This window comes from Hypanus sabinus, chromosome 31 (genome assembly GCF_030144855.1).
Source record: "Hypanus sabinus isolate sHypSab1 chromosome 31, sHypSab1.hap1, whole genome shotgun sequence".
NCBI lineage: Eukaryota > Metazoa > Chordata > Chondrichthyes > Myliobatiformes > Dasyatidae > Hypanus > Hypanus sabinus.
Window position 1 is genome coordinate 3,378,691 of NC_082736.1, and position 17,837 is coordinate 3,396,527.

The 17,837-nt window shown below is 46.4% G+C and overlaps 1 protein-coding gene across 3 annotated transcripts in view; it reads left to right on the plus strand.

The window, feature by feature from the left end:
* The window catches only part of LOC132383649 (membrane-anchored junction protein), a 91,389-nt gene that overhangs the window by 45,940 nt on the left and 27,612 nt on the right, over positions 1-17,837 (plus strand). For all 3 annotated transcript variants that reach the window (XM_059954844.1, XM_059954845.1, XM_059954843.1), the window contains exon 6: positions 15,683-15,711. In XM_059954844.1, coding sequence (XP_059810827.1) covers positions 15,683-15,711 — 29 coding nt within the window. The remainder of the gene's footprint in view (positions 1-15,682; positions 15,712-17,837) is intronic.

Below are 17,837 nucleotides of genomic sequence, written 5' to 3' on the forward strand. Positions count from 1 at the left end.
GAAGCTGGGAGGTGTCATGGATTTTGACCACAGTGAAGGGAAAGGCATTTGGAAGGGGACAGTACTGGGCAAAAGTCTTAGGCGCATATATATATAGCTAGGGTGCTTCAGACCTTTGCACAGTACTGTAGCAATTTTCTGTATTGCACTGTACAGTGAAGCACCAGAGAGATGTTATATAATAGAAACATAGAAAACCTACAGCACAATACAGGCCTTTCGGCCCACAAATTTGTGCCGAGCATGTCCCTACTTTAGAAATTACTAGTTAACTAATTACTAGTTAACCTAAAGTAATTTGGTTAGCAATTTAGCCTACTAAATTACTAGGCTACCTATAGCCCTCTATTTTACTAAGCTCCATGTACCCATCTGAAAGCCTTTTAAAAGACCCTATCGTATCTCACTATTGCCGGCAGCCCATTTCATACACTCACCACTCTCTGAATAAAAAACTTACCCCTGATATCTCTGTATCTACTCCCCAGTGCCCTAAACCTGTGTCCTCTTGTGGCAACTATTTCAGCTCTGGGAAAAGCCTCTGACTATCCACATGATCAATGCTTCTCATCATCTTGTACACCTCTATCAGGTCACCTGTCATCCTCCGTCGCTCCAGGGAGAAAAGGCCGAGTTCACTCAACCTATTCTCATAAGGCATGCTCCCCAATCCAGGCAGCCAGTCAGAATGCTCTCCATGGTACATTTGTAGAAGTTTTCAAGTTTTTCAAGTGTTTTAGTGCACAAACCAAATCTCCTCAACTCCTAATGAAATATAGCTTCTGGCTTGCCTTCTTTATTCCTGCAACAATACGTTGGGACCAGGTTAGGTCCTCGGATATATTGACACCCAGAAACTTAAAGTTACTCACTCTCTCCACTTCTGATCTCTTTATGAGGCTGGTATGTGTTCCTTCGTCTCACCCTTCCTGAAATCCACAATCAGCTCTTTAGTCTTACTGACGTTGGTGCCAGGTTGTTGCTGCAGCACCATTCCACTAGTTGGCATATCTCACTCCTGTACGCCCTCTTGTCTCCATCTTAGATTCTACCAACAATGGTTGTATCGTCAGCAAATTTATAGATGGAACTTGAGCTGTACTTAGCCACACAGTCATGGGCATAGAGAGAGTAGAGCAGTGGGCTAAGCACACACCCCTGAGGCAAGGTGGAGGTACTATTTCCAATCTACACAGACTGAAGTCTTCCAGTTAGGAAGTTGAGGATCCCGTTGCAAAGGGCCCAGGTTTTGATCAGGACAGCAGGAATGATGGTGTTAAATGCTGATAACCCACATCCTGACATAGGAAGGTACTTGCATTGTCCAGGTGGTCGAAGGCTGAGTGGAGAGCCAGTGAGATTGTGACCATTTGCGGTGATAGGCAGATGGCAGTGAGTCCGGGTCCTTCCTGAGACGGGTGTGACCCGCCTCCCAAAGTATCTCATCGCTGAATGATGTTCGTTCATGGGCACTGGTATAATTGTTGCCCTCTTGAAGCAGGTAGGAACTAGCCAGAGATTGAAAATGTCTCTGAATACATCCGCCAGTTGGTTGGCACATTTTCAAAGCCTTACCAGTTACCAGGTACTCCATCGGGTCTTGCTGCCTTGTGAAGGTTCACCTGTTGAAAGACAGCCTGTCTTCCAGTCTGTCTAAGGAGAGCACACAGCCAGCACTTTCCTATTCTTCATTGGGCTTAATTCCAGAGAATGTTACTGCCATGGAAGGGGGATGGTTCAGGAGCATCTTGAAGATAAGTCAGGGAAAGATGATCATTTCCTTATATGACCCTGGGGCAAGATTTTGTTCTCTGTTATATTTCCTGCTATTTCACCCGTGTGGGAATGTTTTATCTGAAATGTTTCACAGATTGGCATGCCAATCCATAATAATGTCGTATTCAGTTCTGATCGTCTCATTTAGGAAGTCTGTGGAAGTTTTAGAGAGGGTGCAGAGGAGATTCACCAGGATGCTGTCTGGATTAGAGAGGGTGCAGAGGAGATTCACCAGGATGCTGTCTGGATTAGAGAGGGTGCAGAGGAGATTCACCAGGATGCTGTCTGGATTAGAGAGGGTGCAGAGGAGATTCACCAGGATGATGTCTGGATTAGAGAGGGTGCAGAGGAGATTCACCAGGATGCTGCCTGGATTAGAGAGGGTGCAGAGGAGATTTACCAAGATGCTGTCTGGATTAGAGAGGGTGCAGAGGAGATTCACCAGGATGCTGCCTGGATTAGAGAGGGCGCAGAGGAGATTTACCAGGATGCTGCCTGGATTAGAGAGAGTGCAGAGGAGATTCACCAGGATGCTGACTGGATTAGAGAGGGTGCAGAGATTCACCAGGATGCTGCCTGGATTAGAGAGGGTGCAGAGGAGATTTACCACGGTGCTGTCTGGATTAGAGAGCGTGCAGAGGAGATTCAGCAGGATGCTGCCTGGATTAGAGAGGGTGCAGAGGAGATTCACCAGGATGCTGCCTGGATTAGAGAGGGTGCAGAGGAGATTCACCAGGATGCTGTCTGGATTAGAGAGGATGCAGAGGAGATTCACCAGGATGCTGTCTGGATTAGAGAGTGTGCAGAGGAGATTCACCAGGATGCTGTCTGGATTAGAGAGTGTGCAGAGGAGATTCACCAGGATGCTGTCTGGATTAGAGAGGGTGCAGAGGAGATTCACCAGGATGCTGCCTGGATTAGAGAGGGTGCAGAGGAGATCTACCAGGATGCTGTCTGGATTAGAGAGGGTGCAGAGGAGATTCACCAGGATGATGTCTGGATTAGAGAGGGTGCAGAGGAGATTCACCAGGATGCTGCCTGGATTAGAGAGGGTGCAGAGGAGATTTACCAAGATGCTGTCTGGATTAGAGAGGGTGCAGAGGAGATTCACCAGGATGCTGCCTGGATTAGAGAGGGCGCAGAGGAGATTTACCAGGATGCTGCCTGGATTAGAGAGGGTGCAGAGGAGATTCACCAGGATGCTGACTGGATTAGAGAGGGTGCAGAGGAGATTCAGCAGGATGCTGCCTGGATTAGAGAGGGTGCAGAGGAGATTCACCAGGATGCTGACTGGATTAGAGAGGGTGCAGAGGAGATTCAGCAGGATGCTGCCTGGATTAGAGAGTGTATCTTACGAGGATAGGTTGAGTGAGGTTGTGCTTTTCTCGTTGGAGTGAAGTAGGATGAGAGGTGCCTTGATAGAGGTGTACAAGATGATAAGAGACACAGATCAAGAGGACAGCTGTGGAGGCAAAGTCATTGGGTACATTTAGATCGGAGGTTGATAGGGTACCAAAGGTTACGGGAAGAATATGCTTGAGAGGGATAATAAATCAGCCATGATGAAATGGCGGAGCAGACTCGATGGGACCAATGGCCTTATTCTACTCCAATCTTATGGTCTGTGATGTGACCTGATATGAGAACTACCCTCACCTTCAATCTGGGACGGCCTACGCAGAGGAGGTGGAAGAGCTCAAGGCCTGGTGTCAGGTAAGCAGCCTTTTCCCCAATGTCAATAAGACAAAGATTCTTCTAGCTATCCTCCTTCCCTTCCCCCCTCCACCTTTTTATTTTAGCATCTTCTAGTCCTGAAGAAGGGTCTCGGCCCAAAGCAGGGACTGTTCATTCATTTCGATAGATGGGGCTGACCTGTTGTAAAGGAGATGTTTATTGACTGCAGGACAACTCACTCCACTCACACCTCAGCACAGCGGTGCAAAATGAGGGCAATTTCAAACTGCTGGGAGTGCACCTCTCTCATAATCTCTCATAGTCCCAGAACGCAATCAGGAGAGCTGGATTTCGCACATCGTTCTACAGGCACGCAGTACAGAGCATCCTGACAAGCTGCAACAGGTCACATTGTACAATAGGTAGTCAAAACTGCCCAATGCAACTACCACCATCAAGGACACACAGTACTGAGCAAAAGTCTCAGGCACATATATATAGCTATGAGTTCTGCGTAGTTCTATAGTAATTTTACATATTGCACTGTACTGCTCCTACAAAACAAAACAAATTTCATGACACAAGTGAGTGATGATAAACCTGATTCTGGGGCAGGGAGAGGGGAATCATGGTTGGGAAAAGGGAGAGGGAGAGGGAAGCACCAGAGAGACATTCTGTAATGATCAATAAACCGATTGTTTGGAATCAAATGACCTTGCCTGGTGTCTCAGGGTTGGGTGTGTTTGTACCCACCCCTGACACTCCTTCGCTGCCCCCTGTCCCACACCCCTCACCATTCCCAGGAGAATCTTTGCTCTCGCTGGATTTACAAACTCACTCTCTGCTCCACGTTGACAAACACAGTATTCGTGTCTAGGATTTTTGCTCAGTGTTGTATATAGAGAAAGGTTCCAGAAAAGGGAGCTAACACCCAAGTGACTAGAATCCACTGTGCCCTGTTCCTGCACACCCACTACGCTCACCTCTTAAGCAAGTGTGTTCCATGTTTCACTAAACGTGGTTCTTAGGATTGGAATATTCATCGAACACAGAACAGGCCCTTCAGCCCTCCGTGTATGTGCTGACCCCATTCCAATCTGATCCATATCTCTACTCCAGGGGTTCCCAAACTATTTTTACGCTGTGGACCAATACCTTTAAGCAACTGCAGGTTGGGAATGCCTGCTCTATTCTCTACCAGTCTGTGCGCCTGTCCAAATCCCTTTTCAATGGCACTATTGTGACTGCTTCCAGCACCTCCCCTGGTACCAACAACTCTCGGTATTCAAAAACAAACTTATCCCAAAAATCTCCTTTAAACTTTCCCCCTCTCACCTTAAAGTACTTGACATGTTCATCCTGAAAAAAAACTGACTACATATGCCTCTGGTAATTTTATAGACACCTTATTTTATAAGCTCTTTACTCTGGTGTCTTTCCCCTTCCTTCCCAGTCCTGATGAATGCCCTTGGGCTGAAACGTCGACTCCTTATTCCCCTCTGTAGATGCAGTCTGACCTGCTGAGTTCCTCCCGCATTTTGTGTGCGTTGCTCTGGATTTCCAGCGTCTGCAGAATCCCATGTTTACATTCTCCTATCAGGTTGCCTCTCAGCCTCCAACAGCTCCGAGCGTGACCGCCTCTCCGTATAGCTATTGTCCTGTAAAGAGGATCCTAATCCTTTGCTCTGCTGATCTTCTCTTTCAGTTCTCCAGTGAGACCGTGTGTTTATTTATTTACCGACACCCTTCTAGTCCTTCCAGCACTCCTGACAAGCAAACTTTCAAAGGTTCATTCATTATCGAAGTATCAAACTCGGAAAGAATTCTTCACTAGATAGCTATGAACCCAGGAAAGGATAGACTGGCAGTAGGATCATCAACTCCCTCCAAATCAGAATATTGCGTATAGTTTAAGGGTGAACGCTGCTTCTCTGACACCATATGACAGCGATGCTGCTACAAGTAAATTTTTCAAAGCACCTGTGCATACATGCACTTGTGTAGAAGACAATAAACTTGACTTCGGGTTATCTGAAACACACGTCTATCAAATCACTTCTCATCCCTCTCCCTTCCAAAGAGAGAAGCCCAAGCTCACTCAAGCCATCTTCAAAAGACATACCCTCTAATGAAAATTGTTTTAAAATTTGTCATGTGTTCTTTCCTGGTTTCACAAACAAAGGAGAGACAGCACATGTGTTAAAACAAAACACTTTATTAAAGCCATTACAATTTCAATACAGATGGAAAAATAAATGTCTACAGGAGTAGCAGTACAGAAATCAAAGTAATACCGATCATCCACCAAACAAACCGATCTCAGTGTTGGAGGGAGCCACATCTGACAACTTCACACTCTGTCTGAGTCTCACTGTGACTCAACATACTCTGTCTCTCTCAACGTACAGTTCCCTATCTTACCACTAGTCACCAGCCATGACCGAGCCAAGGACAAGACTCTCCCCCTGAACCAGGAACGGTTTCAAAAGCCCTTATTTCCATGCATTTAGTCCCTGCACCTGGACAATGAACTCACCTTCCCATGAAAAGCATGTTTTTCACCATTTTTCACTATTATGGCTGTAGACTTGTACTCCTTTAACTTTCTCAAACACTTGTTGTAGACCGCTTGTCTTGTACTTTCTCCAAACAATCCCACATCAAGCTAACACGGTTTTGTCTTACAAACTTCCATTTTATTTCAGCATCAGCCACGGAGGAATCACAGTTAACTCTTTCCTTACACTCTTTAGCCTGGGCAGCCTCCTGGTAAATCTCCTCTGCACCCTCTAAAGTTTTCACATCCTTCCTATAATGAGGCGACCAGAACAGAACACAGTACTCTAAGTGTGGTCTAACCAGGGTACTATAGAGGTGCAGATCTTGGACTTGATTTCTTCCCCTCAAGGATGGAACTGCTTATGACATGTTGGTGGGGGTGGTCTTGTGGAGACAAAGTCCTGTATTCCCAATGAGAAAACAGCCACGATCATGATGGGAAGCACTGAGGCACCACTTTTACGCTAAATGGAACAGGTTAAAAACACCCACCGGCTCAAGACCAGGTCTCCCATTGAACCATCAGCTGCATTGAATCATTTGTAACCTCTAGGCCTGCTGCATCGCTCACAGCTATAGCCATCAAGCAAGCAGGAGTGTGGCAAAGTAAGCCGAGCACGGCACTACGTGTATCTAGCATCGTGGTAGGCTGCAATATAGTTCAACATAAATTTATTAGCAAAGTACATAGATGTCATCATATACAACCCTGAGATTCATTGTCTTGCGGGCATACTCATTAAATCTGTATCATAATAGCCAGAACAGAATCAATGAAAGACTGCACCAACTTGGGCCATTCAGCAAGTGCAGACAAGACAACATACTGTGCAAATACAAACAGAAAGAAATAATAGGAATAAAGAAGCAATAAATGTTGAGAATATGAGATGAAGAGTCCTTGAGGACGTGGGAATATTTCAATGATGGCCAAGTGAAGTTACCCACTCTGGTTCGAGAGCCTGGTAGTTGAGAGGCAGTAGTTGTTTCCATTGCTGCCTGGGTGAAATCCATTCAGCTCATACTAGGAACTGAAACTGTACTCTCCGGTTCAGCTCAGTTGCCCTCTGAGGTGTTATTTTTAATCCGTGTTGCTGCACGGCAGTCAGAGTGTTGCACAACCAAAGCCAGGGCAAGCTACAGAATAAACCACATGCATGTTTCAAGATGAAAATAGTTCAGACAAGACCCAGCACTTTTCCCACATCATGTTAGTAAGTCATTTTGTACTTTCTCCCTCACTGGTTAGTTTAATTTTGTTCAGGGCATGACTGGCAAGGGAAACATTTCATAGACACGAGAAAGTCTGTAAATGCTGGAAATCCTTGGCAACACACAAAATGCTGGAGGAACTCAGCAGGTCAGGCAGCATCTCTGGAAACGAGTAAACAGTTGGCATTTTGGGCTGAGTCCCTTCTTCAGGGTTGGAAAGGAAGGGGGAGGGAATGTTATGTTTTGTAGCTCTGAAGCATTGAGCCAACTCAAAGGATGACATGAGAGGTCCAACTTCATGTTTACTTCAGTGAGGTGTGCACATATCACGTGGTAGTGTGATGATGCATGCAATTAATTTATTTTTACATATAACCCATAATTAATTATTTAAAGGAACACCAAATGTTTAATCAGTACATCATGCGTAAAGCCCTCCCAGCCATTGAGCACATCTACATGAAACGTTGCTGTGGGAAAGCCACATCCAGCATTAAAGATCCTCACCACCCAGGCCGTGCTCTTTTCTCACCACTGCCATCAGGTAGAAGGTACAGGTACCTCAGGACTCGCACCACCAGATTCAAGAAGAGTTATTACTCCTCAGCCATCATAAAAGGGGATAACTATACTCATTTAAGGACATGCTCATTATTTATTGCTATTTACTTCTATCTGCATTTGCACAGTTTGTTGTCTATTGATCCTGTTTACTGTTCTATAGGTCTGCTGAGCATTCCCACAGGAGAAACAATCTCATGTGGTGACACAGATGTACTCTGATAATAAATCTTACTTTGAACTAATCAGCAGCATATATACAAGGTTGCTCAAATATTTCTGAAATATTAAAGACACAACGGGGAAGGAAGACAGCTAGAAGGTGATAGGTGAAGGCAGGTGTGGAGAAAAGATGAAGAGCTGGAGAGGAAGGGGTCTGATAGGAGAGGAGAGTGGACTATAGGGGAAAGAGAAGGATGAGGATATCCAGGTGGACATGATAGGCAGGTGAGAAGAGGTAAGAGGCCAGAGTGGCGAATAGAAGAGGGAATTTTTTTTACTGGAAGGAGAAATCGATATTCTTGCCTTCAGTTGGAGACTATCCCAGCCCTAATCATTCAAAGTAAGTTTATTAAGGAAGTGCATAAACACTTAGTGGCCAGTTTACTAGATACAGGGAAGGAACTCCTTTGTGATCTGCTGCTGCAGCCCATCCACTTCAAGGTTCAAAAGGTGCATTCAGAGATGCTGCTCTGGACATGCCTCCTGTACTCAATAAAGTGGCCACTGAGCGGCCTTCTGCTGTAGCCCATCCTGTGTTCTGAGATGCTCTTCTGCACACCACTGTTGTAACGTGTGGTTACTTGGGTTACTGTCACCTTCCTGTCAGCGTGAACCTCTCTCATTAACGAGGTATTTTTACCCACAGAACTGCCGCTCACTGGATTTTGTTTTTTGTTTTTCACACCATTCTCAGTAAACTCTGCATGAAAATCCCAGGAAATCAGCAGTTTCTGAGATACTCAAATCTGGCCCCACGGTCAGAGTCACTTTCATCGCATTTCTTCCCGATTCTGATGCTTGGTCTGAACAACAACTGTTTCAATGGTACTGTGATGTTTTCTATTCTGTGTTTTTTGCCATTTGTGCGATTTGTTCGTTTTCTTGCATGTTGCTTTCTCTGAATGGGTACCATGGTGTTTCTTTGATTCAGGGCTGCCTGTGGGAAGACCAATCTCAGGGCTGTACACTGCATATGTACTTTGATAATAAATGTACTTTGAATCTTTAAAATGGATGTTTTGACCATGTCTGCATGCTTTTATGCATTTGGGTTGCTGCCATATGATCGGCTGACTGGCTACTGAGTGCACGTCACTATATATGACCATAAGGATAGGAGAAGAATTAGGCCACCCGGCCCATCAAGTCTGCTCTGCCATTCGGTCACGGCTGATCCATTTTCTCTGTCTCCTCCCCAGTTCCTGGCCTTCTCCTCGTAACCTTTGATGCCATATGCAATCAAAAATCTATCAATCTCTGCCTTAAAAGCGCCAGATGACCTGGCCTCCACAAATTCACCACCCTTTGGCTAAATAAATTCTTCCGTATCTCTGTTTCGAAAGGGCGCCCTTCTATCCTGTAACTGTGCCCTTTCGTTCTAGACTCTCCCACCATGGGAAACATCCTTACCGCATCTACTCTGTGTCTGGGCCTTTCAACATTTGAAAGGTTTCAGTGAGATCCCCACCACCCCCCCCCCCCAATCCTTCTGAATTCCAGCTGCCCTGATGCTCATTTTCTTGCAGGCATTCACAGAAATGGAATAGCATCAGTGAAAAAGTACAAACAAAGATCAATAAACAGTCTAGTAGAGGAAAAGAATTTTAACAAAAATGAAGGTCCCGCTCTAAGTAAGAACTGGAATTCGATTGAAAACAAGGTGGGACAGCGTGAACCTGATTGAATGATGACTGACCAATCAGGAGGGGTGGACGACGGGGCTTTAAATGCCACCGGACTAGACATGCCCAGTTATCATATCTGAAGAGGATGGCAGAGCTTGTCATTGAAATGTCAGTTATTATCTACGAATACCTGTACCCAGATGGAAGCTGGAGAAGAGTTTATTTGTCGCAGATGCTGGGAAAGCACTAGGATCCTTTTCCAATACTGAGAACACAAGTTGTAGAGTTGGTGAAAGTGAGTCTGTGCGTTGTGCGATCCGGTCAGAGTCGAGGGGGCTGAGGTTATCCATTCTGGTTCAGGAGCCTGATGGTTGAGGGGTAAAAACTGTTCCTGAACCTGGTGGTGTGGGACCTGAGGCTCCTGTACCTCCTTCCCGATGGAATCAGTTCACAGTTTAGGATATCCTCACTGGTTCAGGAGCCTGATGGTTGAGGGAAATAACTGTTCCTGAACCTGGTGGTGTGGGACCTGAGGCTCCTGTACCTCCTTCCCGATGGAATCAGTTCAGAGTTGAGGTTATCCTCACTGGTTCAGGAGCCTGATGGTTGAGGGGTAATAACTGTTCCTGAACCTGGTGGTGTGGGACCTGAAGCTCCTGTACCTCCTTCCCGATGGAATCAGTTCAGAGTTGAGGTTATCCTCACTGGTTCAGGAGCCTGATGGTTGAGGGGTAATAACTGTTCCTGAACCTGCTGGTGTGGGACCAGAGGCTCCTGTACCTCCTTCCCGATGGAATCAGTTCAGAGTTGAGGTTATCCTCATTGGTTCAGGAGCCTGATGGTTGAGGGGTAATAACTGTTCCTGAACCTGGTGGTGTGGGACCTGAGGCTCCTGTACCTCCTTCCTGATGGAATCAGTTCAGAGTTGAGGTTATCCTCACTGGTTCAGGAGCCTGATGGTTGAGGGGTAATAACTGTTCCTGAACCTGGTGGTGTGGGACCTGAGGCTCCTGTACCACCTTCCCGATGGAATCAGTTCAGAGTTGAGGTTATCCTCACTGGTTCAGGAGCCTGATGGTTGAGGGGTAATAATTGTTACTGAACCTGGTGGTGTGGGACCTGAGGCTCCTGTACCTCCTTCCCGATGGAATCAGTTCAGAGTTGAGGTTATCCTCACTGGTTCAGGAGCCTGATGGTTGAGGTGTAATAACTGTTCCTGAACCTGGTGGTGTGGGACCTGAGGCTCCTGTACCTCCTTCCCGATGGAATCAGTTCAGAGTTGAGGTTATCCTCACTGGTTCAGGAGCCTGATGGTTGAGGGGTAATAACTGTTCCTGAACCTGGTGGTGTGGGACCTGAGGCTCCTGTACCTCCTTCCCGATGGAATCAGTTCAGAGTTGAGGTTATCCTCACTGGTTCAGGAGCCTGATGGTTGAGGGGTAATAACTGTTCCTGAACCTGGTGGTGTGGGACCCGAGGGTCCTGTACCTCTTACCAGTCTTGGATCGATAGACATTCGCCTCATGTACCACTTTAAGAAAAGCATATCCTAGCCCGTAATGACCCTGCATGCATCACTTAGCAGATACTGTAAAGATGTGGAAGAGACTCTGACAAACATCTACAGATGTGTGGTGAAGAGTATATTAACTGGCTGCATCACAGTCTGGCATGGAAATTCCAATGCCTTTGAACAGAAAATCCTACAAGAAGTAGTGAATTCAGACTCGTCCATCACGGGTAAAGCCCTCCCCACCACTGAGCACATCTACATGGAGAGGTGTTACAGGAAAACGGCATCCATCATCAGGGAGCCCCACCACCCAGGACATGTTCTCTTCTCACTGCTGTCATCGGGAAGGTAGTACAGGAGCCTCAGGTCCCACACCACCAGGTTCAGGAACAGTTAGTACCCCTCAACCATCAGGCTCCTGAACCAGTGAGGATAACCTCAACTCTGAATTGATTCCATCAGGAAGGAGGTACAGGAGCCTCAGGTCCCACACCACCAGGTTCAGGAACAGTTATTACCCCTCAACCATCAGGCTCCTGAACCAGTGAGGATAACCTCAACTCTGAACTGATTCCATCGGGAAGGAGGTACAGGAGCCTCAGGTCCCACACCAGCAGGTTCAGGAACAGTTATTACCCCTCAACCATCAGGCTCCTGAACCAGTGAGGATAACCTCAACTCTGAACTGATTCCATCGGGAAGGAGGTACAGGAGCCTCAGGTCCCATACCACCAGGTTCAGGAACAGTTATTACCCCTCATCCATCAGGCTCCTGAACCAGTGAGGATAACCTCAACTCTGAACTGATTCCATTGGGAAGGAGGTACAGGAGCCTCAGGTCCCACACCACCAGGTTCAGGAACAGTTATTACCCCTCAACCATCAGGCTCCTGAACCAGTGAGGATAACCTCAACTCTGAACTGATTCCATCGGGAAGGAGGTACAGGAGCCTCAGGTCCCACACCACCAGGTTCAGGAACAGTTATTACCCCTCAACCATCAGGCTTCTGAACCAGTGAGGATAACCTCAACTCTGAACTGATTCCATCGGGAAGGAGGTACAGGAGCCTCAGGTCCCACACCACCAGGATCAGTAACAGTTATTACCCCTCAACCATCAGGCTCCTGAACCAGTGAGGATAACCTGAACTCTGAACGTCACACCACTATCCAGTTTAGTGCCAATGGGAAAGTCTGCTCCCGAACAGTTTGTCCCCTCCCATGAGGGAGGAGGCTACATAGCACTGCACAGGATCGAAATAATCTGCAGATTGTCGTAAACTCAGTCAGCTCTATCATGGGCACCAGCCTCCCCAACATCCAGGCTATCTTCAAGGAGCCGTGTTGCAAAAAGGCAACATTCATCATTAAGGACCCCCATCACCCAGGACATGCCCTCTTCTCATTGTTACCATCAGGGAGGAGGTACAGAAGTCTGAAGGCACACACTCAGTGATTCAGGAACAGCTTTTTCCCCTCAGCCATCAGATTTCTGAACGGAGATCGAACCCATAAACACTATTGAGAACGTGAGATGAAGAATCTTGAAAGTAAGTGTACAGCTTCTGGGAATATTTCAGTGATGGGACAAGTGAAGCACATTTATCTTCTTTCGTTCAAAAGCCTGATGGCTAAGGGCTAATAATTGTTCCTGACAATTTAAACAAAGGTGAGTGGTCGGACAAATACATGACAGATATGTTACGTTGATAATCGTGAATTTGTTCACTTTAATTTGAAATACGATATTATACAATCAGTGGCAACTTTATTAATTACAGGAGGTGCCTAATAAAGTGGACACTAAATATGTGTTTGTGGTTTTCTGCTGCTCACCCACTTCAAGGTTCGACGTGTTGTGCGTTCAGAGATGCTGTTCTGCACCCCACTGTTGTAACGTGTGGTTCTTTGAGTTACTGTCACCTTCCTGTCAGCGTGAACCAGTCTGGCCATTCTCCTATGACCTTCCTCATGAAAAAGGTGTTTTCACCCACGGAACTGCCGCTCACTGGACTTTTTTTTTGTTTCTTGCAACGGTCTCTGTAAACTCTGGAGCAGGGGTCCACGGACCCTTCGGTTAGGGGTCCATGGCATAAAAAACCCTGCTCTAGAGACTATTGTGCGCAGAAATGATGGAATGGTGGAGCAGCGTGAATGGCCTCTTTCTGCTCCTATGCCTTTTGATCTTATGTACATGACAGATGCTGGTAAATGTACGAGAGAGGTGATCTTGGAGCCGAGATGCTGAGAAAAGCTGTCCCACAAATAGGGGTCGAGGAATTGTGGTCAGTCAATTAGGGTTCCGATAAGGTGAATTTCATTTTATGCAGAGCATTGTAAATCTTCTAATTTATCCAGTACAGTCTTCTCCAAGCTAAATTCAAAGTGAAGTGTACAGTGTGTGTATGGTTGCAGTCAAATTAATGTTACACAAACAACTTTATAATTCAAGCAGTTAGATAGCAGTGTATTTACTGTACACTTTTAGAGTCAAATAGTCACAGAGTGCAGAAATAGGCCCTTTGGCCCATCTAGTCTGTGCCAAAATATTATTCTACCTAGTCCCAGCAATTACACCTATACAAATTCCTCATAAATGTTGAAATCGAACCCACATCCATCACTTCCACTGACAGCTCGTTCCACCCTCTCATGACCCTCTGAGTGAAGAAGTTTCCCCTCATGTTCCCCTTAAACAGTTCACCTTTCACCCTTAACCATGACCTCTGTTTATAGTCCCACCCAACCTCAGTGGAAAAAGCCTGCTTGGATTTACCCTATCTATAAGAACATAAGAAATTAGGAGCAGGAGTTGGTCATCCGGCCCGTCGAGCCTACTCTGCCATTCAATAGGATCATGGCTGATCTGGCAATGGACTCATCCCCACTTACCTGCCTTTCCCCCGTAACTCTTTTCCCCAAATATGTAAAAATCTACACAACCTTGTTTTAAATATATTTACTGAGGTAGCCTCCACTGCTTCATAGGGCAGAGAATTCCACAGATTCATTTGAGGAAAAGCAGTTCCTCCTCATCTCCGTACATAACCCTCATAATTTTGTATACCTTGATCAAATCTCTCCTTATTCTCTACGTTCAGGGAAATAAAGACCTAATCTATTCAACCTTTCACTATATATCAGGTCCTCAAGTCCCGGCAACATCCTTGTAAATTTCCTCTGTGCTCTTTCAATCTTATTTACATCTTTCCTGTAGGTAGGTGACCAAAACTGCACACATTACACCAGATTAGGTCTTATACAACTTCAAGATAACATCCTATCTCCTGTACTCAATACCAATCAAGACAACATCCGCAGATGCTGCAAATCCAAACAACACACACAAAATGCCGGAGGAACTCCACAGGCCAGGCAGTATCTGTAGAAAAGAGTGAACTGTTGGCTTTTTGGGTCAAGACCCTTCCTTCATCAGGACTGGAGAAAAGGATGACAAATCAGAGAAAGAAGGCGGGGGGGTGGGGGAAGAGATGAAATAAAGAATTGGGGAGTTGATTGGTAAAAGACATACCGGGCTGGAGAAGGCCGTGCGGAAAAGGGGAAGGAGCACCAGAGGGAGGTGATGAGCAGGTAAGGAGATAAAGTGAGAAGAAAATGGGGAATAGTGAAGGAGAAGGCAGCAATTACAGGAAATTCGAGAAACTGATGTTCTACACAACTCTTTTGTCCACTCGTCCCTCCCCATAATCTCCCACCTTCCCCTACACCTCCTCCATCACCATTCAGGACCCCAAAGAGTCCTTCAAGGTGAGGCAACACTTCACTTGTGAGTCTGTTAGGGTCATCTACCGTACCCAGTGTGGCCTCCTGTACATTGGTGAGACCTGACGTAGATTGGGAGACCGCTTCGCTGGACACCAACACTCTGTCCACCAGAAAAAGTGGGATCTCCTTGTGGCCACCCATTTTAATTCCACATCCCATTCCCATTTGGACATGTCAGTCCTTGGCCTCCTGTACAACCATGATGAGGGCACACTCAGGTTGTAGGAGCAACACCTTATATTCCGTCTGGGTAGACTCCAACCTGATAGCATGAACATCAATTTCTCGAACTTCTGGTAATTGCTCCACCACCAATTCACCATTTCCACTTCCGTTTCTTACCTGCCCATCACCCTCTCCCTTTCCTGGTTTCACCTATCATCTCCTACCTTGTACTTCTTCCTCCCCTCTGATTTCTCATCTTTTTTTCTCCAGTCCTGCTGAAGGGTCTCAGCCTGAAACGTCGACTGGTTACTCTTTTCCATAGGTGCTGCCTGGCCTGCTGAGCTCCCCCAGCAATTTTGTGTGTGTTCCTGTACTCAGTACTTTGATTTATGAAGGTCAGTGTGTCAAAAGCTTTCTTTACGACACCATCTACCTGTGACACCACTTTCAAGGAAGCATGGAGTTGTGTTCCCAGATCCCTCTTCTACTGCACGTCAAACTCTTCCAAACCAACGTTAACTGAGAAACATTTTCCTTTTTAGGAAGTGTGGATGGACCATTGGCTGATTGGTATTTTCTCTCTTTCAGCTAAGCATGAGAGTCCTCGGACTGACTGTGTAAGTACTGATATTTTCTCATGAGTTCCACAAAAAGGCAGTGAAGTTCACTCGTGCCGGCGAGAGAAGTAACAGCATTGTGATATGATGTTTCGAAAATGTGAAGGCAAGGCCTGACAGATACAAGATGAATTTTTTTTCAGTTCCCCTTCAAAACAGGGAAGCAGTTTCTCTTCTGTCCGAGGCGAGTGGGCTTCCCCCAGAGTCTTTCCTAAAAGGGTGGGAATTCCAATCATGGGGCAGAGCTGCGGGCAAGAGATAGTGGAACTAGCTGAGTTGCAGAATAGATAAGAAAAATGAAATGCTCTCATTTACTGTACAACTTGCTTTTGGTTTACCATCCCTCACACAATTCAGGTTGTACTCAACAGCTTAACCACCATGATACGAAATCAGATCTAACAATCTAACACTAGCTACTCTGGTCAGCCTGCAAAAAACCATAAGAGATGTGGGCAGATCCGGGCCACTCAGCCCATCGAGTCTGCTCTGCCAGGTCCACTCTATCTAGCCCTTTCAATGAGATCCTCCCCCATTCTTCTAAACTTCAGCAAGTGCAGGCACAGAGCCATCAAATGCTCCTCAGATGTTAACCCTTTCATTTCAAAGGTACATTTAATGTATACAATATACATCCTGAAATGCTCTTTATTCACAACCATCCATAAAGACAGAGGAGTACCCCAAAGAATGAACGACAGTTAAATGTTACAACCCCAAAGTCCCTGCCCCCCCAGCTCCCCTCCCTCCCACACGTAAGCGGCAGCAGGCAACAAGCACCCCCTCCTCCCAACGGCATCGGCACCCGCCACCGAGCGCTCAAGCATGAGCAAAGACACAGACTTGCAGTACTCCAAAGACTACACATTCACCTGGTATTCGACATACCACAGGCTCTCTCTCTCCCTAATAACAGAGAAAGAGGTGTCTCCGTTTCACAGCTAGAGGGGAGACACAACAAACAACTCGCCGGTTTATGATGCTACAAGTCCGTTGCATTGCTTTTTCGAGCTCTATGCCCAAGGATCTCAGGTTACTGGGCACACAGCCAAAGATGCTCCAGCTCCCACGACACACCGGTCCGGGACACCATCCTTCGATCTGCGCGTCTCCAGAGCCCCGAGACCCTAGGCCTCCAAAGGCGAGCCGAACTCTGAGGCCTGCGCCCTTAGTGTGGCAGTTAATGGCCGGATGTGACACCCCAAGAGCGGGTCCCATTCCCACAAAGAACCGGTCAGCGTGTAACTCCAGGTCAGGGTCTTCAAAAGGGAAAAATAGAGATATTACAGATGGAAATAGAGCTGTTTCCGAAGATGCAAACAAAGGAGTCGCCATTTAGTGTCATCCTGACTAAGGGATTATTCTCCTGAACCACCTCTGGACCCTCTCCAATGCTCGCTCATCTTGGTTTCCACCAGGAAACCAGCCTGCTGAAGAAGGAACAGGCGCCTCCTGTAGGATTGTATAAGGTGACATAAATGTACTTTGAAAGCCTCGCGATTTTGGAAGTTAACAGTAAGAACATAGAACAGGGGGATCTGGGAGTACTGATACATAATTCCTTGAAAATGGCATCACGGGTAGATAGGGTTGTAAAGAGTGCTTTTGGCACGTTGGCCTCCATCAATACAGATTCGAGTACAGAAGTTGGGATGTTATGACGAAGTTGTATAAGATGTTAGTGGGGCCTAATTGGAGTACTGATCACCTACCTATAGGAAAGATTGGAAGAGTACATAGGAAAGCTACCAGGATGTTGCCAGGACTCGAGGATCTGAGTTGTAGGGAGAGGTTGAATAGGTTAGGGCTTTATTCCCAGGAGCATGGGAGAATGAGGGGAGATTTGATAGAGGTATGAGGGTTATAGGGAGGGTGAACGCTAACAGGCTTTTTCCACTCAGGTTGGGTGAGAGTGGGACTGGAGGCCATGGGTTAAGAGTGAAAGGTGGTGGGAATCTAAGGGGGAGCTTCTTCACTCCTGAGATGGTGCGAGTGTGGAGTGAGCTGCCTGGGGAAGTGGTGGCTATGGATTGGATTGCACCATTTCTGAGAAGTGTATGGATGGGAGGGGTCTGGATGTTTATGATCCAGGATCAGGTCGATAGAAGTAGGCAGAATAATAGTTT